We start from the raw sequence: 21,474 nt of genomic DNA, 5'->3' as shown, positions 1-21,474 counted from the left end.
CTGGAGCATTGAAAGAGAAGAGGGCAACAAGGGTAGGCCAAGGGGTGGCTGGCCAGGGGACAGCCTGAGGGGATAAAAGTGACCAGGAAGGAGTCAAGACTCCACCAGCAAGAACCGAGTTGCTTCTGCCATGGTCAGGGATTCCAGGTTCTGAGTCCCCAACCTCATAAGGGTTGGAAAATAAGGTTGGAGAACTTTCCAACTAGTACTTTGATATTTTTTGAAAATAATTTTTGACCCTAGTTTGGTTGGGTGCTCCGTCTTACGGAGCCCCAGTATATTTTAAGAGACCGCCACCCTGTTATGGGCATGCGCAACCGCCTCGACGGCAATAATATGTCAGGACAACGCAATATCCCCCCTGAAATCGGGGAACAGCCCGAGCAACCACCCTTGGAGGCCCCAGGGGCAGCTGCCCCCAGTGCTGGGCCTAGCCCAGCCGAAGAGATGGAGACCCAATCGCCTCACAATGAGCCCATCCCCACCGAGAGTGACGAGGCCTGTGGACCCCCAGAAGTCTCCAGACCTAACTTCCAGGGCTTCAACCAGACCTTCGAGGAAGCCAGAGCAAGCGGAGGCTACAGCCCACCTCCTGAGGAAGCCATGCCCTTCGAGGTCGAGCAGCCCAGCTTGGGAGGTTTCTGGCCTACCCAGGAGCAGCCTGGGTTCCCCATTGGGCCCCCTGCAGGCCTCGAGGCCTTCAGCCCAGCACTCATGGAGCCCGGAACCTTCAGGGGTGAAAGACCAGGCCTGGGAGGATACAGTCCTCCACCAGAAGAAGCTATGCCCTTTGAGTTTGACCAGCCTACCCAGGGAGTCTGCAGCCAACCTCTCTTACAGGTCCCAGACCTTGCTCCGGGAGGCCCAGGTGCAAGGGTCCCTGGAGCTCCTCCAGAGGAGCCCAGAGTCCTCCAGCCTGCAAATGCTGGCTTCAGAGGAGGATGTAGCCCTCCCCCTGAGGAGACTATGCCATTTGAGCTTGATAGAGAAGCATTTGGGGATGACAGCCCACCTCCCGGGCTCCCCCGAGTTATCCCACAAGTCGTCGGTGGCAGCCAGTTCACGGCAATCGCGGTCCCGAGTGCGGTCAGCCTCGCTCCCTCCGCAAACGCGCCACCCCTCTGGGTCCCAGGCGCCATCGGCAGCCCAGCCGGAGAAGCTATCAGACCTGCTTCTAACTTCGCGGTCGATAGCCCCCCGATGGAGATCTCCGGACCCCCGCTCGAGATTGGCAGCGCCCCCAATGGGGTCGACGACGCTCCCGTCAACATGGACAGCCCCCCAATCGCGAATGACGGCCCGCCCATCGAGGTCTCCGGAGCCCCAGATAAGAGAGAGCGAGCAGAGAGACCCCCAGTTGAGGGAGAAGCAGCCGAGATGGAAGGAGGCTCGGCTACCGCTGCTGCGGAGGAAGGAAAAGTCCCCTCTCCAGGGGACGGATCCCCTACCGCCTCAGCCGATCCCGATCCCGACATCCGGGCAGACCCTGCCGACCCAGCGGATCCTGACACCGACTCAGCGGATCCTGACACCGGAGCAGCCCCAGCAGCCTCAGCAGATGCAGACGCCGGGGCAGACCCTGACGCCCCAGTCGATCCGGACGCTGGGGCAGACCCTGCCACGCCAGCAGATCCTGATGCCGGGGCAGACCCTGCCGTTCCAGCAGCTTCCGACACCGCCCAGGGAGCCCCAGTTGATCCAGATGCCGGAGGAGACCCAGATGCCGGAGGAGACCCGGTCGCTCCAGCCGATCAAGACGCCGGGACAGCTCCCGCCATCCCAGCTGAAAAAGATGCTGCCGAGGGAGCCCCAGATGAAAAAGAAGCTGCCCAGGGAGCCCCAGATGAAAAAGAAGCTGCCCAGGGAGCCCCAGATGAAAAAGAAGCTGCCCAGGGAGCCCCAGATGAAAAAGAAGCTGCCCAGGGAGCCCCAGATGAAAAAGATGCAGCCCAGGGAGCCCCAGCTGATCCAGATGTCCAGGGAGCCCCTGTCACCCCAGCAGATCCCGGCACCGGGGCAGCTTCTGTCGCCCCAAAAGATCCTGGTGCCAGAAGAGTCCCTGCTGCCACAGCAAAACCAATCCCCAGGGCAGTCACTGCAGCCCGTATCCCTCCTGCCGCCCGAGCAGCCGCTGCCGCCCGGGCAGCCGCTGCCGCCCGGGCAGCTGCTGCCGGCTATGTCTCAGGGGCCAGACGCAATCTCCATCACCTTAGACCCCCCAGCCCCGAGATCCAGGCTGCTGACCCGCCTACTCCGCGGCCTATTCGGGCGTCTGCCTGGCAGGTTAGGGCTGAGCGTGGCCGAGGCTGCAGCAGGTATGAGGAGGAGGCAATCGGAGACGACGATTCCTCCAGCGATGAGTCCGAAGATGGGACCTCCGGCTGCTTCCAGTGGTTGCAGCGCCGAAATCGCCGTCGCCGAAAGCCCCGGCGCAACTTACTCCGCAACTTCCTCGTGCAAGCCTTCGGAGGCTGCTTCGGTCTTTCTGAGAGTCCCCAGCCCAAAGCCCCTGCGAGCCCCACCAAGGCCAAGAAGGTATCTCTGGCGGAGAAGCGCAGACAGACACGCAAAGAAGCCATTGAGATGCGCGCCCAGAAGCGCGCAGCGAAGAAACGCAGCAAGCTCATCGACAAGCAACTTCAGGGCGAGAAGATGGGTTACATGTGTACACACCGCCTGCTGCTTCTAGGTAATGCGGCGGACTCTGCCTGTGGGCAGCAGGGCCGCCAGGGTACCCGGGGAGGGGGTGGCAGGGTTGCCCGGTGGGTTTGGGGGCTCAACAGTGGGAGGAGGGGTCCTGACAAAGGCGGGAAGATCCTGCTAGAAGTTCAAGGGAGGGACCCTAACTTTGCCCTGGGAGCGGGAGGGATTTGGATGGGTTCGGGTGGCGAAGTATATGCCCTCCAGGGAGAAAAGTGAAGCCGAGCGACACTGGGGGTCGTTTCCGGCTGGAGAGGCCAGCGCCAGCGCCAGCGACCGTAAGCTGGACAGGCGGGGGCTTCAGGTGAGCCAGGAACTGCCGGGGAGGGGCCTCTGGTCTCCCCTGGCTTTGTTGGTTGGGGTCATGGTGGGCTGGGGTCATTGGGGAAGGCGCGTCCCCGCCTCGCCTGGCACGGCTGCTTTGACTCAGTCAGCTTGTTGTTGGTGTGTGTTGGTGTCCATATTTTGTGTCGCCTGTGCATGTTACGCTCAAGTGTTCCCCAATTCCCATCCCCAGCACCCCCAAATTACCCGCCGACTGTGTACTTGTACCTGAGAACAGGCTGTCTTGTGATTTGCGCCATGGCGCGGGCAAAAACTTTCCGTGTTCACGCACTCCAGTGGTACCTGTGCGCGGTCGCTCTGCAGCGAGCGGCGCGAAAATGCAGGGAGAGGTGGCGGGGCATCCTGGGTAATGCGCTGGGCCGCTGGCCGGGGGAAGAGGGGTCGCTTCTCGAGGGCCTCCATAACCTTTTTCCTGTATGTCTTTCTCTCTTTTTCCCTTTGCGCTAAGCGTTTCCTCACTTCTCATTCGTTCGCCAAACCCTCCCGCCTTTACGGTTGAAAAACCAGACACACAGGTATCTGGGGCTCTGGGGCTGCAAACATAATTTCTGTATTCTCCACACACTCTCCTTACCTGGTGGGAGGCTGGAGGGGGCGGGGGGAACACAACCCACTGTTGGCAAGTCCAGATCCAAAACCACAAGGGACTGGTTCTGAGGGGGTGGGCGTGGCTATGTTTTTAAAATATGATATAATTATTTTTACTAGCGAAGAGCCCGAGGTAAGCCAATCATTTACACTTATACAAGGAATTCAGTAGGAGGGGCTTGGTTTAAAAAAATGGGAGTTGGTGTTGGGAGTGGAATGTCTTGTGTTGAAATACAATTAAAATTTAAAAAAAAATTAAATGTTCCAAATGCATTTTAAGTATGTGGACAAAGTATGGAAAACTGTGACTATGACTTATGATATGTGTTTGCATGTGAATTTTTTCAAGCAGCTTTAGCTGGGGGCAAAAGGCTTACAGGTAAGGTCTTCTGCCAATAGGCTTTGAATAAATAAATAAATAATTAATTAAAAGGGTCTTGTTGATTAAACTTAAAATACTATCATCTAAAAGAATGCTTCTGGAGGCCCTCACCTCCCCCCCCCCCTCCACCTTTCCCCAGCTCTCAGTGCCCCCATCCCTCTACAGGCCCTTCCCTCCACTGCAGACAGCTTATGTCAAATCTGGGATATTAACTCTTTTTGCCACAGTTAAGTAAAGCATCAGTTAACACTGGTCTGAATCTGTGACTTAAATGAAATTTGAAAAGTAAAGCTCCATAATCAACTTTTGTGTTTTCTAAGACCTTTCAAGGGATTTCAAGATCACAATTTCTCATGCTGTGCTACATTTGTTTGTTAAATATTTTAAAATATGTGATGGTTTTTATTAATGACAGTATTGACATAACTGTGCTGTTGTTATGTGTCTCCTGCAAATCACAGTTTTCCATGTTATCATCTTATTTATGCCTTCCTGGGGAAATAATGACATTATCATTCACCCAAAAACATATAAAAAGGAAGTAGTTTGAAATTTCAGATATCCCAAAGCCACAGAACCTTCAATGACAGTGTACTGATTTTGCCATTACAGACCCACTTCAATATTTCAAGCTTAGTTCTGGGAAGCAAACTTGTGAACTGGGAGGAGGGAGGGACACAACTGGTTACAGATAGGAGATCCAAGTGATGGTGCCCACCTGACCCCTACTTGGCAAATTGACAACGTCCCTTACATGTTGGAGCCTCAGTTGCCATATTTGAGAAATTAAGCTTCTTCCTAGCAAATCTTCACTAAGCTGTCCTCTCAAGAATGGGGGCTCATACCATTATGCAACCATCAATCCTGCAGCAAACTGTTCATATCTGGGGTCAGGAATTAAAAATTTTAGAAGTTTCCCTTTACCCCTCTTTAATTTGTCTTCAGGGGAAAAAATTAAACATAAGAAGGAAAAATGTTAGGATACTTTTGCTCCTTAGGTCTTGGTAGTCAAGCAAGTTGGGATATAGCATTGTACAGAAAACAAGCTGATACACGTTGGGCCAAAGCTGGCCTATGTTACCTGCTTCCTGAAACCATAGCAGTGTAGCTTTTCAAACCAGGCTACTTTCCCAGCAGGCTGGCTTCATCTTGCTGAAGTGACATCTGGGCCTGAGCTATTGACAGAGGAGAGAGCAAAGAGGAAGAATAAAGACTTAGTTACACTTAGGATAAGAACTTTTTGCTAAATTTCTAGTCCCAACACGTGAAACAAGACATCCACACATTCCTACCACTGAAAATATAGGTCAGGTGTCATCTTTTGACATGGTTTCTAGATTGTGCCATTCATATTCATCCATTGCTTTAAAAATGTGTTGTTTACGTGCATATGCTTCCTATTTTTATTGCCCAAATACCTTACCCACATTACAAAGAATCTTAAAAAGAGAGAAACCAATAACATTTTTTTTGGTTTCTATCTGATAATAGATTATTTCCATGTTTTGTTGACTTTTTAAATAATTTTGGTGGGCTACATTTTTTTTCTTGTTTAACCTCATTCAGAAGTGACTCCTTGTTTTAAGAATTGAAGGGGGCTACTAGATCAGTTTCTTCAGTTCTGCTGCATTTATTAAAATTGTACAGGCAAATGCTATATATAATAATGGCCATTCTGCTAGGACACTTTATGCAGTGAATCACAATTAATTGTATGATAATTTATTTATGTTGCCAGGTGCAACAGTGATGTGCGGCCCACCTTGTAGAAGCATTCTTACTTTTTCTTTTTTTCTTTCTTTCTTTTTTTTTTTTTAATACAGCTATTTCCCATATTTAGAATGCCTCCACTGAGCTGTTTGGTGCAGTGGGAAAGGCATGGCTTATCAGGTTACAAAATTTTAGAGTTAAAGAGATCTTTATTATTTTCCCTTCTCTCTCGCCCCCAATAGTATCCATGCTTCTCAGAGGCTGAAATTCTGTCCTGCTTTTTAAAATCTAAATCCCCATAAATAAAAATACTAAATAAATAATAAAAATAAAAATAAATAATAATAAATATATTTTTTTTCATATGGATAGCTTAATTTTTAAAATTTTCCCACATTTTCCACCATGAAAAACTGGTTTTAAGCAAAGAGAATTAGTGCTATCTTCTTTCTGTACATCCCCTCCTGACTTGAAAGTGAAAATCTCACTGTTCTCAATATTGTTAGTGACTAGTAATGATAATAACAACACTTTCAGATTGCATTTTACATTTTTAAAAGTCTTCTATCTAGGCACATTAGTCCTTTGAAACAGTTCTGGGCAATAAAAACATAATAGGACCCCATTTCATGGTCAAATAAAAAAAAGAAAAAATATCAGGGACTTTTTCTCAGAGACTTCAAAGGTAAGTAAAGGACCTGAGGTTTCTATTTCAGATACCATAATGCTTACCAAAAACATGGTAATAAGCTGTATGGCATTATTTAAGTGTAAAGCATGATTGCTGTAAATGTGTTCTGTGCTCCTAAAATCCCTTGTCAGTGACAGGTGTCTAGTAGTCTGTTGCTTTCTGAATTACAGCCAGGCCCTGCCAGATCCCTGGTTATAAATGTCCATTGAGTGTACATGAAATGTGAGCTACCCATTTCTGAGATACCTGTCATTGCTATGGTGATATTTAATTTCCACATTTGCTTGAACTCATCTGCCAGCATGGCAGCACTGCAGTCTTAGAAAATCTTTGCAGATTTTCTTTAATGTCTTTTTTTTTTTTTTTAATTCATCAGTAGTTTTCTTTAGCAGAGTCTAAAACTTTTCTTTTTACTCAGGTTTCCAATTATAATAATAATAGTAATAATAAAAATAAATATTATTTCCAATAATAGTAATAATTATTATTTTAAAATAAAATGCAGTTGCTTTCACACATAGCTCCTCTACATACCTACCTGTGCAGTATTAGGGTGTTTAGAACTCTCTGGACCTAATGAGACTATTAAAATAATGGCATAATATTTTTCTTAGTTTTTTCTGTTTTAAAAGTAGTCCTTGCTCTTAATTCAAGGATAATTCCCATTTAGAAAGAAATTACCTTTGTTTATGCAGAAAGGTTGATATTAAACAAAAATAAATTTCTTTTTAGAGAAAATAACCTAATGTACCAGATTTTAAGTTCCCAGTACTAGGCATGCCCCATTTTTCAGAGTCAATTTCCACTCTGAAATTCACAAACACACACACACACACACACACACACACACACACACACACACACACACACCCCACCCCACCCCCAGTAAAATGGCAGCTTTTCCAATGCCTCTGCACAAAATACCTTTTAGGAGACGCATAAAAAGCAAATGAAAATTGATTTCTGAATTTCTTCGGGTTTTGGTTTTTGTTTGTTTGTCTAAAGCAAAGATGGGGTTCTTCCCAAACCTACCCTGCCCCTTCTAAGGCTTTAATGAATTGCAAAATTGACCTGTTATTTGCCCATTTTAATATTAACTTTCTCAGGAGGAGGAGTTTTCGAAATAGAAAGGACAGAGCCAATTGATGCAGCAGGGTCTCACCATTAATTAAAGCAACCAAAGGGAACTAAAAGCAGTGGTGAATTTAATTAACCTTCTCTACCCCTGGTGGCCCCCCACAATAGGAACATGAGTCCTCACACCCACCATAACAGATTTCATTGAATTGGACTGGATGAATCTTTGATAAGATCAAGCTCTCTTTAGGGAGTGAGAGAAAAATGGCTCCCTTTTTGGAGTGCTACTGAGGAATCTTCAAGTCCAAAGGAACCTCTTCACAACTTAGACCAGTGGGAATCTCAGATGCCAACTCCAACTGGCTATGGGGAGGAGTTTTTTTGTTTTTTTTTTTAATTACTCTAAAAAGAAAGCAAGATACCAGACATGAAATGACTTTGGAGAAATCTCTAGAAGGCTTTTGAAGGATATTCAGCTCAGTAACTGGCCCCCAAATATTAAGTGTTATTTTTAGAAAATTTCTTTTCTTCCTTGTTTTTTTTTTTTTTTTTTCTCCCAGCACAGGTGAGGGTGTGGTTCAGCTTTACTCTGTATCTCACAGGAGACTGTTCACTTCCAAGATCTAGAAGTAGCAGGAACCTCTGTCTCCCTTTCTGTCTCTACATTTCAGAGTACACTCTTTGTAACATTTTGTAAATGAAGCTCAACTCAAGCAGTGGACAAATGGCACCTTATCAAATTTATGATTGAAAGTGAAGTCACTTTCAGGTGGGCGACGTGGCATAGAGACCAAGGGATAGCTATTTTACTAGTCCTGAGAAGGTCTCACCCATTACCCTGCTTACCCCTTCCCCTTTCTCTTGCTCATTATTAGCTTCTGTCTGTAAATCAATTCAATACTGTGACTTATCCCAAGGACTTGAGCTTGAATTGTTCTATGATTTTTACACATGTTTAAAAAAAAAAAAAAAAGAAGTGTCTTTAGTTTCCTTCCCAGCAGTTAGATGGTGACGAAGGCCAGACGGTGGGAATTGAAGAGGACAAGACCTCCAAGAAAGAGGTAGGGAACCACACAGAAAATGCATTTTTTTTATATTGTCAATCATCACACACACACACTGTTGAGGCATGGGGTGCTTTGGTCCCTAACAAGTAGAAGACACACACCTTTCAGTTAGAATGACTTAAGCAGTCTTACACATGTGACAACTGGGAGTTGTAACAAGGGAAGATTGTTAGGCAAGCAGCCTGTGACAGGGGAGGGTGCCTCTGCTGTACTTACTGAGAGGTAAAAACCCCAGATGCCTTGCAGAGTAATTGTTAAACCTCAAGAGAATTCACAAGTATTCCGATTTGTGGAGTTCTGCCCACAGACCTTGAACATCGGATCTTACTAAGTGTGTTTTAATGATTCAATTTGGGGTGAGGAGAGAGGTATAAAGGTACTATAAATTGCTATTCGATTTCAAATTTATGATGAGTCAGTCAATGTTTCCGACACTGTCACACATTATGTGTGTGGGACAGAGTAAGTACTTTAAATTTCCTCTAATGAGTTGATAATGGGGAAGAAAAACCTCATGTACCTACTTTCTCAGAAGTGTCACTATGAAGCTTTCACAAGCTCAGTGTCACTGCCAAGGGAGTGCCACTTCTTACAAAGAAATCAGAATGTAGCCAGCAAGAGATTCACTCTGGTTCTTGCCTCTCCACTCAATCAAAAGATCACAACACCTCTCTCCTCTTTCCTATAGGAGTAATTTGTCTTGTATCAAACTGATTGCTAATATGTAAATTACTATGAAGGGTTTTTTTTACAGGGAACCTGTATCCAGGTAAGTTTGAAGCTGAGGGATTTTTGAAAAAGCAAACAGAAAACGATAATGCTTATGATGATACACAGACATTAAGGCCAGGCATTGAGATTCAGTCTGGGAACCAAGAAGGGCAGCTTGATACACCTTTGTCAAAGGAAATAGGCACAAGTGTCCTGCATCCTAGCTAGTATCCATCCAAAGTCCCTGGACTTCTGGGACCCCCATATCCGAGCCTCAGTTTCTAGAGCTGTAAAAGTAACTGGTTGATTTAGTTGATGCAAAATAAAACAAACAACAACAACAACAAAAATCTATCAAGGATAGAAGGTCTTACTTGAGAAGTGTATAAGTACCTACTCAAGTTGCTGGGACTTGAACACATCCTTTCAAAAATATACTGTTTGTAATCTGCAGCTATCTATTGCAATCCACAAGTGTCCAGAGAATTTAAACAGAAGCCCTATGGGCTCCACCTAAAAAAGGCATACTTTATTTATAACTGGCCCCTTGATTTCTCGCCCCACAGTGGGCTTTTGATATCTTAGGAAGTGTCCATCTAATTCCTGTATATTTGCTGAAGAGCATTACTAGGCTTGTAGGACATTTAATTAACTTATTATAACTTATTATATACGTCATTCAAAGGTTCTTCTGCCCCCAAAATATGAATGCTTTAATGACTGGCTTTAGAAGGGCCTAGAGATAGAGAAGGTTAGTTGGTATTTCAGGTGGCCACTAGATGGTGAGACAGTATAAGACAAAGGAAAGGTGACACGGCTATATTACAAAGGAGAGGGGACAAGAGGAATCAGCAAAGATGGGGAAGGGTCCAAATTCACATTCACTACCTCCTCCCACCCCAGGATGGAACCCCAAATTAAATAGGCTGCATATCTTTAATCAGACTCAGGTTTTAGCTTTTAAGCTGTGACTTTTCTCTGTTAGCCATATGCTGGGATTTTAGGAGCACTTTGGGGGATTCTTCTCAATAGAGAGGTCCTCCAAGCAGCTCCATTAACATTTTATCATGGAGGTAGGGTTGTCCAAAGCACTGTAGGACATTTAGCAGCATCTCTGCCCTCTAGACATCAATCACAGACACACCCCACCCTACTGCCCACAACCACCACACATGAAACAACACAAACTGTTTTCATTCATAGCCAAATAGCACCCCTAGTTGAGAAGCACTGCACCAACATTATCCACACCCAGTTCAGGGGAAGTTAGAGGTCATGGGTGTCATAAGTTCCACATCTTACAAAACTCTTCAGAGGGAAGGTTGTCCCTCCAGTTAGTTCTAACCAGTTGACAATGTTCACACTTAACTTTGGCGACTACATTCTTGGGTAGAAGCAAATTCCAGAAATCTTAGAGAAGGTTATCCAGGGAATTACTTCAAAGAAGTAAGCTATGAATTGGTCTAAGACTCTGGTCAGCCAAGTCAGCCCCTCAGCTAATCAGTGGGTGAGTGGAGTCAGGCTGTGATGTCTATTTGCTGGATCTTCTTATTCCTAGGCCACAGGGAGCCAGCCTACCATATGAAGGTGACTTGTCACCTTTAACTGGTAGTTGGGACAGTGGAAGGATGCCTCTGAATGACTATACTGAAAAAGTTAAAATAAAATTTTTCAGAAAGAAAACGTAGTGCCCATTTCTCCCATCCTAAGGTTCTATGCCCAATATCTCTTAGCATAATCAGAGAATAGGACTAAACGGTGATTTTAAACAGTGTTCTCCCCACACCTCCACCCACTTATAACTAATCTGACTCTCCCAAATAACCATTATGGAAGGAAACTTATTACTTATTTATTCTATTTGAAGTCCAAAATATTTTATTTTTGCTCCCATATGGTCTTTATTCAACAGAGTATTCAGCTATTACACATGCATCAGGATTTTATTTTATTTTATATGGTATTGGGAATGGAACCCAGGGCTTAACAAATGCTAAACCTGCACCCTGTTTCCGAGCTATACCTCCAGCCCTAATCTTTTTAAAACAGGTTTTTTAATTTTTGTTTTTTGTTTGTTTTTTCCATTAGAAAATTTGGAATTTGTACCTCTAACTTCATTGCAAAGGCCAGAAAAGTAAAAATAAAAGATAGTAACCACTCTCCACTCCACAGAGGCACATGGATTTAAACACTTTGTTTGGGGGTAGGGGGTTGTTGTTAATGTTTGTTTGTTTGTTTTGTGGTGCTGGGGATTGAACCCAGGCTCCAGGCACTCTACCACTGAGCCACAAACCTAGCCCTACCTCTTAGGATTAGGATTAGGGGCAGAAATGATTGTTAGTTTGGCAAATTACATATTGGACTTGTGAAATTAAAAGGATTATTTGAAATAAAATCTTGTCTTCAGACTAGCTTGCTATGCCCTAGGTTCAGCTGAGCAAAGAGCCCCTTAACTATGATACCTCCTTATTACAGAGTACTAGAAGTTATTCAAGGCAAGCTTTCAGATTGTTGATTTTGACATTTTGCCTGGGACCAAGTACAATCTCTTTCCAAGGAAATGCTTAGAAGACTCCAGGCAGAACCCAAAAACAAATGCCCCAGACGTTAGGGGAAAATTTTTTTGAAGTGGATTGCCAGAAAACTTGTAGCTATTTCTAATTAAGAATTGATATGATTTTTTTTTTGTTGTTGTTGTTGTTAAAAAGGAAAGTATAGTAACTAATTTTGTTTTGCAAAACAAATGGCCAGGCAGGCAGGATTTCAGATGGACACTTTTGGAGGGCTCCCCTTTCCAAGGGGGAGGCTCTGGCAAAGTCCCTCATGGGGTCTAGTACCTGTGTAGTGCTTAGGAAATTGTCCTAGGGTAGTTTGGGTTTTGAGCTTACTGTGATTACACCATGTTTTCCCAGTGGGGAAGAGTCAAATCAATGAGGAAAGAGGTGAACAGAGGCTGCCCAACTTTTGGGGGCTCTAGGATAGTGGAAAGAGAGCACTGGCTTAGAAACTGGGTGTGAGAGTCACATCCCTATGACCTTGGTGATTCTAGCACTTAGTTCTATGATTCCATGCATTTGCCAAGTGACATCTAGAGAAGGCAAAATTTTGATTCTTAAAAGTATTGACAGTATTTATGATGATTCTGCTGAGTATTCCTGGGGTTCTGCCATGGTCAGAGAAGGGGCCTTCATTTGATGGTCCAAGGGGAAGCCAACATGTGCTTCTGCATTCAACTTTTTTTTTTTTTTCAACTTTTTAAATACACAAGTGTACATAAAGTTCTGTGGTGTTGAGGTAGAGCTACGGAAGGGGACTCAGGATAGAAGCTCTTTCTCAGGTGGAGAGTAGATCTTAAACTCTTGCATCCATCTTGGTCCAAGACTCAGACAGACAGGTGGCACCCACAACTTTGATCCCCCAATGTCAAGATCTGACTTGAGATTTTAAGGCAGCTCCAACAGGAAGTCAAATCTGCTGGGAGGAGGAGGAGGAAGACCTGCAGGCTCCCTTGTGTGTAAAAGGGGTTTTCCTCATCTTCCTCAGGAGTTTGCAAAGTTCAGAAATGGGGAGACAGAAATCAGCCTCCTGAGGCATGCCCTACTTTTTCTTTCTTGGTTTGTGATCATTCATATCTCTTCTCTCTTTCTCTCCCTCCACCTCCCCTTTCCTGAAAATTTTTTTATTAATAGGATTCTTATTAGGGAAGGGTCTTTCTGGTAAGAAATACATTTTCTTTTCTTTTCTTTCTTTCTTTTTTAATGGAAAGAAATGAGAAAACCAACTATTCAGGGATGGGAACTAGAAACAATAAAATAAAGCCAGACTCTCAGAAATGGCTGGCAGATGGCGCTCGGCTTTCACTGTTGAGAGCCTAGCTCTTCAAAAACTCTTCTTGCCCTGCGCCAGCGCCCAAAGCTCAGCTGCACATCCCCCTCCCTGATCCTCCTTCCCAGGACGCAGGTAGCCCCTGATCCTCTGGCCTGGGGTATTCTTTAAAGGTTTCAATGGAGCAATTTATCTGAGGACAGATCCTGGTATTTTAATTAGTGGCTTTGTAGACCTTAGTTAGCTGCAGGAAAACACAGTAGGGGGTGACCTCCAAATTCACAGTTCCTTGCCCTGATTCTGCTGGGAACCACTTTGAGACCTTGGGCAAATTTCTTGGTCTCCTGGGTCCCTCCCAGTTTTCCTCTATTGGAAAAGAAGAGGGGGGTATCTTTCTTAGAACTTTTCTTTGTGTGTGTGTGTGTGAAAAGTTTAAGTAGAAGAGTTTTGTCAGTACACACACACATACACACACACACACACCACCCCACCCCCACACACCACACCACCCCCACACACCTTTGAGTATCTGTTCCAAAGTGGCAGATTTGTATAAGAATCAAAGTGGGACCATCTTTTGTCCTTTGGTAAATAATTAACAATTCCTGGTCCCTTTCACTGGGAGCAGAGGTGCAAGGAACTTTCTTTCCCACCACAATCCAGGGCTAAAAAAGACAAAGGAGAAGAGGTCCTGCTTCCATCAGGGGAACCCAAAGAGCCTCCCTAGGGAGGGAGCATTTGAGACCCTGTGGGAAGAGGAGGCAGAGGAGGGAGTAGAATTTGGGTGCATATGAAATGCCTGTTTACAGAAATTTTTTTCAGGGCCTCTGAGATTTCAAGGCTAAATTTGAATTTCTGTCCTTTCCTCAATACCTCCTATTCCTTAGTACTTCAGCCCCCTGCCTCCACCATGCCAGGATATTCTCGTGATATTTAATTTTCCCTGTCCAAGAATGAGATCCCCTCTCCATCTCAGGTCCCTCACTGAACTTGGGGCAGGCCCCTTTGGCTTCTTGTTTCCAGCGAAAGGGAAACTGGAGCTGATGGGTCTGGACCTAAATCCCTTGGTTCCAAGAACAGGTATTATTACCTTTCCCCTTTCCCCTCTTTCCCACCCTTCCTGGGGGGGGCTCCTGCTTTTTGGCCCTGAATACTGATTCAGGCAGGTTAGCCACCCCCCTGTAGGTGCCATGGTAGATGATGGGACACAGGTAGGCAGTTCTTTCTAGCACCTTCCCTGGCCCAATGGAGCTGCTCCCCACCAGAGGTCAGCAGAGAGCTAGAATAGCTGGTTGTGTTCACAGGAAGTGGGGACCACTTAGAATTCTCTAGACCAAATGTAGGGAAAAACCTTGGCAGAAAAAGAGACCCACATTTTTGGGGTGTCTGGGGTTGGAGTTAGCTCCATTTGGGGTCCCTGGGGTCTTGGTTTTAACACCATTCCTGCTATCCTGGACTTTTGGGAGGCAGGGAACTTTGCTCTGTTATTTGATGGGTTTCTTTGCCAGTTCCTCCTCCAAATGCCCAAATTTTCTCTTGTAGGGGACCACACCCACCTACAACTCTCCCTCATGGGGCCAGCCTGCCCACTTTTCGCTTCCTTTATATCTTGGAACCCACACTTGGGCCTGGCCCTTTTTCTTCTAGAAATTGTATTTATTGTTAAAATGACATTATAAATATTACAGGAAATCCCCCTACCCTGCCCTTATCCTGCTATGACTGTTTCTCCTTATCTCATGTTCTTTACCCACACGTAAGGATGTTTTTAAGAAGGGTATTTATTAACTATGGTATATAAAAAATTTTGTATTTAGCACCCCCACCCCATTGCCTGCCCCAGACACACATTATAGGCCAGTTTCCTGAGGAGTCACCCAGGTCCGCCCTTGTTGCTTAAAGTCTTTGACTGGTTCAGTCCTTTTACGGAGGTGGGAAAAGTTAAAACCAACTCCATTTGTTCTTAATTGTAGAAGGAAAGAAAGAGAAGAGAAGGTACAAAAGGAAGGAAAAAGATAAATAAGCCCAGAGGTGAAAAAAGAAAGTTTTGAAGGAGTGGGAAAGAAGGAAGAAAGAGAAAGAAAGATGTGAAAAGTCACCTTTGCCAAGTTCAGCTTTAAGTACCAGATGGGTTTCCTGCCCTCTAGAAACTTACAGTCTGCTAGAGAGGATCAGATTGCAAATAACTAAAGCTGCTCCAGGCAAAGCTGGAGAATTGCCAAATGGGAGCAGCCCAGGGGCTCTGGGGAAAAGGAGGAGGAGGAGGAGGGGGAGGAGGGAAGGCGAGGCGAGCTCAACAGGTGGTGGGGCATCAGCCCTTCCTGTCCCACTACCCCACACGGCCCTGTGGGTTCTAGGAGCCAAGGAGGAGAACAGGATGGGGCCACCTGAGTCCTCTCAGCTCTAGCCATTGCCCTCTCTCCTGATCATAAAGTGATTGTTCCATTTTTGTCTTATTTTGAAATCAGGAATACCCTTCCCTTGTCCCACAATCTGATTTTTCCAAGTATTTTCCATCCTTATCCCACTTAGTGGTTTTGTTTTGTTTTAAGAAATCTGAAACACAATGGACCTTTTTGTTCTTTAAAAAATGAATCTAATCTTCATGAATCTTTTTATTAAATAATCACTCAGAACAAAACAAAGCCAAAGCCTTAGGTTAACGGCAAACTGTATACTAAGTGGACATCTCTGAAGTACAGGACATCCTTTGAATTTTACGTTAAATTCTTGTTGTTTTCTCGTTCTTCTTGTTTTTCTTTCTTTTCTTCTCTTTCACCTTGAAAAACAAGTATGTTCATTAGAGAGGGTAGATAATGAGGAAGGGTGAAGGGAAGAGGCAGATGAGGCAGAAGAGGCAGCTCAGCCAGATGCAAATCTGGAGCAGCATGGGTGAGGAGGATATTGCCTCAGCTGCTTCTTTGTGTCCTGTGCTTTATTCATAAGCTCAAATGAAACAAACAAACAAGCAAACAAACAATAAAAATCCTGTCCTGAGTGGTTGCAGTAGGATCCCATTCTCTGAAGTTGGGGGCTTTTGTTTGAAGCACAGCCACAGAGGCCAAAAGGGTTTCCCAGGCTGACCCACTCAGCTCCTTCTCTTGGGTGAGCCTCCCAGACCAGGAAAAGCTCCCTCTCTTTCCCAGTGTCAGGAGTTAGAAATGTGTTGATAATTGATTTGAGCAGAATTTGTATTGCTTTGAGACTTAGTAGAATAGCCGATTAGGGGCCAATGAAGGGAGAAAGAAACAATTGCTGTTCTAATAGCCAAGAAAGAGACCTCACCACAAATATGGTCACACAATGGGCCTTATGTGACATCTGGAATTACTGGGGAGTTGGGGGTCATGGTGGTTCTTTAGGAAGGAGGAAAGAAAGAGTGTTGGGAAGTGTTTAATAGAAATTTAGAATAAAATGACATGCCTGATTTAGGAAAAGAGTACATCCATCATAGTTCCAAAATGAAAACAGTTGTCACAGTTACTTGAAATTTCAAGTTTTTGACCATTGGCAGGTCTGAGGTTTCTCGCACGCGAGGGTAAGGTCCAACTTGGCAAAGAGCATGGAATACTGGCTAGTCTGTGGCACACATGCACCCATTTTCCCTCACTGATAAGTTATTCCTAATTTTTGGTTAACTTATAAGTCAAAATAGCCTTGTTTCCTCTTTGCCTCTCTAGTAGCACCTCTCAGCACGCAGTAGCTGCTCAAGAATATGCTACGCCTCTCAGGAGGATGAGTCCTTGCCGGTCCGGTGAGTTTGCCTTAATTTGGGCATTTTTATTCATTCATTCATTCATTCATTCATTCAATATACACAAGTTGAGTTCACAACATGTGCCCCTCCCAATGGGGAAGACAAAAGTGTAAGACATTGCTGCCCCCCCACCCACAGTCAAAAACAAAGCTAGGAAGTTAAGGAGGGTGGTCAATTTCTACAAAGGGATCATACTGAGAGTAGATAGCAACAATTAAGAGGATGGAATGATGGTCAAAAGACATGTTTCATCAGCCTTTCAAGAGATCTCCAACCTAGTTGAGCAAACCAAATCAGAGCTTACATAAAATTATTGTGAGTACTGAAAATTAAAATGTACAAAACCCAGAAGGATCTACTTGGGTCAAAACAAATAACCTTGTCTAGACATTTGACAGGCACAGCCATTCAGATTTCCATGCCAGTCTGAGGCTGAAAGTCTGTACAGGAACAGCAGTGAACAGCAGTAACAAATGCGATCTAGCTACAGGGTAGGCCTTGGCCTTTGTTGGTACCTTGTCAGAGAGGTTCTGGTGCTGGTCTTGCTTCCAGAAGGGGTTCCAGAGCCTAGCTTAGGGATGGTAATGAGAGCTGCTTTCAACTTCCCTCTTTTATTTCTTCTCTATCTGGAGCCAAACTATGTCTTCTAGAATCTTCCAGGTCTAAACTGAAATTCCCTTAGCAGGTGGGTCCAAATTCTTCCACTTAACCATAGGATCTTTTGTCTATGTCAAGGATTAGGGCTCTGCTGGTGGAATGGGGAATGTCTAAGGTTTGCAGTCAGAGGTCCTGGAGTACCACAATGTTCTCATCTTAGCTCCAGCCCTCCAGCTTAGCCTCACTCCTCTATGTTAGCTCCCACAGTCCCTCTTAGATTCTGAGCTCTGGGCCTCTCTTCCTGTTCTCTGAAACAGACATATTCTGTATTCAGATACTCATTAATTCCTAGTCTGTGGAAAGAACAGCATAATTTTAGTCTCCAGAATTTTATTTCCAGTTTCCCATCCACAGATACTCATCTGTTATCCTTGGAGTGACATCTTATCTATACACCTCTGCATTGTTCAGCACATGATATATGAGTTTTATATATTTTTAAAATATGCATGCGCATATACAGATAGGTTTTTTAATATTATAAACAAATCAGGGAAAGTTGTTTTGTGTGAATGGCTGAACTGAAGGTACTCTAGATGAGTTTTGTTCAACAAGGAGTGAAATTCAGATTGGTAACATTATTAAAATTTGGCTTCTCCTTGAAAAGCACCACCCCCAAAGGGAACTGAAAGAGAAATGCCTGAATCTTGTGTTCTGGGTGCTTAGGGATGAGTCCTTGGCCAATTTGAGAAGGGGAGGTTTGGCCCCAGGCCTCCTCCTTACCTCCCGGCAGGGGCTGTGTTCTGTTCAGTTAATCCCATTAGCTGGCAAAGGCTTAGAGGGTTACTCTTAAGGGACATTTGCATTTTAATAAAGAACTCTGTGAGGTAAAAAGCTGAGCAAGTCACATTTTTAATAACAGGGTCTTTAGGAGGAGAATTCAAAAAGAGAACATTGGGTGGAATGGGGAGAGTGCTTTGGGGGCAGTCACCTGCCCTCCACACTCCCCTTTCCTCTGCCCAGGGCTATGTCTGCCCAGCACACCCAATTCAGTAAGTGGGCTTTCCTCCTTGTGACCCAGGACAAAGGGACCCCTGCATCCGCCCAAAGCAGCAGTCCCTTGGTGTTGCTTCTGCAAGTGAATACCCCCACAAGAATGGCAGTTGGGTCCCAGTTGCTGCCCTTCAGCGCGGCCCTTCTCATTCTGCTCAGGCCGGTAACAGGCCCCAGGCTTCTCAACATCCAGGGCTGTGACACACAGAACAGTCAGGAAATAAAAGAAGCATGAGTACTGTATGGTTGCTCTGCTTTCTTTAAAAAAAGTAAATAAATGAAAAGAAAGATCCGGGGATGTAGGGAGAAGGGAACAGGGGATCAGACCAGCACACAGCTGCTGACCGATCAGCCCCCTACTGTCCTGTGGTTGTCACCTTGGAGACACTGGTGCCCAGCAGCCTTGGGGTTGACTTCACACCTCAGTCCTGAGTTGCTGGGAGCTGTCTGAACAGCCAGTGAGCCAGTGGAGGGAGGCCTGGTTTGCCGTTACCTTTCCAGATGTTGGCATGCCCTTTTAGGAACCCAGCAGCCTACCAATCCAGCTCCCCAGTGTAGCTTAAAAGGGGCCTTTCCAAGATGCATGGTCTTTAGGAAAAGGAAATTAAACTAATATTGAAAGCTCCAGACATAGGTTTCCTTAAAATAAAAGCAGTTGAAGGCTAGGATGAATATTATGAATCCCTCTAGTAATATGTATTTGCATATGTCCCATGAGTTCTAGCAGAGTTCAATATTGCTTGGGGAGGTAGATTCTTTTGTTTTGCCTTTTTTAATGTTACCCACCTGAAACAGGCCTTTCAGGATGCTCGGTGTTGGCTAACGGGATTAGAATAACAGCGTCATGAAATAAGATGAAACTCCAGACAGACCCCTAAATACTGCAGCGTCCACTGTGCACAGCAAACATGCCCCTTGTACAGCTTGGTGACACTCATCTAGGAGCAGGGTGATCAGCTATGCATATAAGTTATGGCTTTATTTCACACACAAGCAGGCAGGCTGCCCACGACACTAGACAAGCAGTCACAGCTCTCTCGGAGCATGAGAGGCACTTGGATTTTATCTTCCAGATCAGACCTCTCCACTTCCTTCAAAATACCTTCTTCCTATCCCTTAGCTAAGTCAGCAGGGAGAGTCAGCCTCTAAGTTTTGCTAAATCGTGTGGCCTGACAGTGACTTGTAATTAGGAGACTCTGCGTGGAGCTGAAGCCCTGCGGCAACAGCACCACCACGGTTCCGGTTCCCGGTTCCCCGGTGAAAATGGCCTCGGCAGCACCTTGCTGCCAACAGAGGCTGGCGCAAAACACGGATTTCTCCCTATCCTCCCAAGCTTAGGATTCTGTTTAGAATGCTCTGCTTCCAGCTGCAATTCCCATCACCAAAGGGCCTGATTTCAAGCAGAAAAAAGGACCACTTTAGCCAGTGAGTGATGGGAAGAGGGATGGAGAGAGGGTCATTTCAACAGCAGCCAAAGCAGCTGTGCCATTTCCCTGACAGCTTTTTAATTATGATGAAAGAACAAGATGGTTTGGTTTTTACAGAGAGGCTTGTGGTAGGGGAGAGGAGGGGGCCTCTGAAGGGGATGTGGGGTGCAGAGTACAAAGTGCCTGTCACTGAGGAGTGATGGGTGTGCTTGGAGGGAATCCAAACCTTCCCTATCCTCCAAACAGCACCAGCCAGGTCTTCGGGCCACCTTGCTGTGACAGAAAGGGCCTGAAGGGCAAAGAGGAGCAACTTGCTGGTGCTGGTTACTCCCTTTCCCCTCAGGAGGCAGGAAGATGTGCTTCCCACCCACAGGCCAGACCTCAGCAACCACGGCTAGAGGGCTTTCACACACCCCATTGTTGAAATCATGTTCTTTAATGTCAGATGCTAAGTTAGATGCATGGTTCTTGTAGACATTCAAGGGCCTTGGAGCTAGAGGTAGAGTTAAGCCAGCAGGCCTGGGGACTGACATTGGGACATACAGAGGCAGTGTTTTAGTGCTGAGGAAAGAGCTGGAGAAGATGTGAAGAGGTCACACTCAAACCAGGCAAGAATGAGGGAAGGCCCCCATCCCCTTCCATCTCTGATCTGTAATCTTATTCTAGTCTCAGGCATAGGCACCAGTGGCTTGCTTGCTCCAGTGGGTCTTTTTGTATGTCTGAGAAATAAAAGTGAATCCTAGACTCTCTCAGAGCTGGAAGGAGGCTTGGCTTCTGGAATGAGAAAGTAAGGAAAGAGTATCAGGCAGCTGTGGGATCCTAGGGAGGAAGAGAACAGAAAGGAAGAAATAGACATAGAAGGTGCATCATTTGGGGCTTTCTGTTGCCTCCTTTCCCGGTTTTAGGGCTCCTTCCTGCATGCAGCAGAGACTGCAGGCTGTGCTGAGAGCCTCTGCCGAGGACTGCATAGAGCAGGAGAGGCGGCTGGAGACCGCTCGGCTCGGCTGCCTTTGTGTGGTGGCGAGGTACACGCAGTGTCTATGTTAGAAGCGCTGTCGGCTGCGGATAGCCCCAGCCCTGAATTCAACCCTAACTGTCGGGATTTGCCACCCCCCACCCCTAGAGGCACACTGTGCAGCAACCTCCCCAAACAGTTGTGATTTTGTGATTTTTCTGGGGTTCCTTTTTCCCCCTCACTCAATTGCCAGGCTGCTAAGACACTTGTAATTTTGATTATTATTAACAGGCAGCTGATAATGAAACAGCGGGGACTTAGGGCTTTGTGGTAGGTGAATTATGGACATTTACAAGTAAAGCCACTTTATTTCTACACTTAATCAGAGGATTAACAAGCAGAATACAACATCTGCAGAGTCTTACGGGGAGGAGTGGTCCTGGAGCCGGTGAAGCAGCACTGCAGGCAAACAGCTCTCTCCCCAGAACAACTGCAGCCTCTCTGCCCAAGCCAAGTCCCATCACACATGTGTCCCTGTCCCCGTGCACAGAGATTCTGCCTGTCACAGAGGTGGAGAAACAGTGATCTC

At 45.6% G+C, this 21,474-nt stretch overlaps 1 protein-coding gene across 2 annotated transcripts in view; it reads left to right on the top strand.

Moving 5' to 3' along the window:
• Positions 1-303: 303 nt before the first annotated feature.
• LOC113199347 (guanine nucleotide-binding protein G(s) subunit alpha) overlaps positions 304-21,474 on the top strand; it is a 49,246-nt gene continuing 28,075 nt past the window's right edge. For both annotated transcript variants that reach the window (XM_077800207.1, XM_077800208.1), the window contains exons 1-2: positions 304-1,806; positions 1,954-2,689. In XM_077800207.1, coding sequence (XP_077656333.1) covers positions 304-1,806; positions 1,954-2,689 — 2,239 coding nt within the window. The remainder of the gene's footprint in view (positions 1,807-1,953; positions 2,690-21,474) is intronic.

The sequence above is a fragment of the Urocitellus parryii genome, chromosome 6 (assembly GCF_045843805.1).
Source record: "Urocitellus parryii isolate mUroPar1 chromosome 6, mUroPar1.hap1, whole genome shotgun sequence".
In the NCBI taxonomy this organism is placed as follows: Eukaryota; Metazoa; Chordata; class Mammalia; order Rodentia; family Sciuridae; genus Urocitellus; species Urocitellus parryii.
The sequence above is the reverse complement of the archived record's forward strand: the minus strand, read 5'-3'. Positions and strand labels throughout refer to the sequence as shown.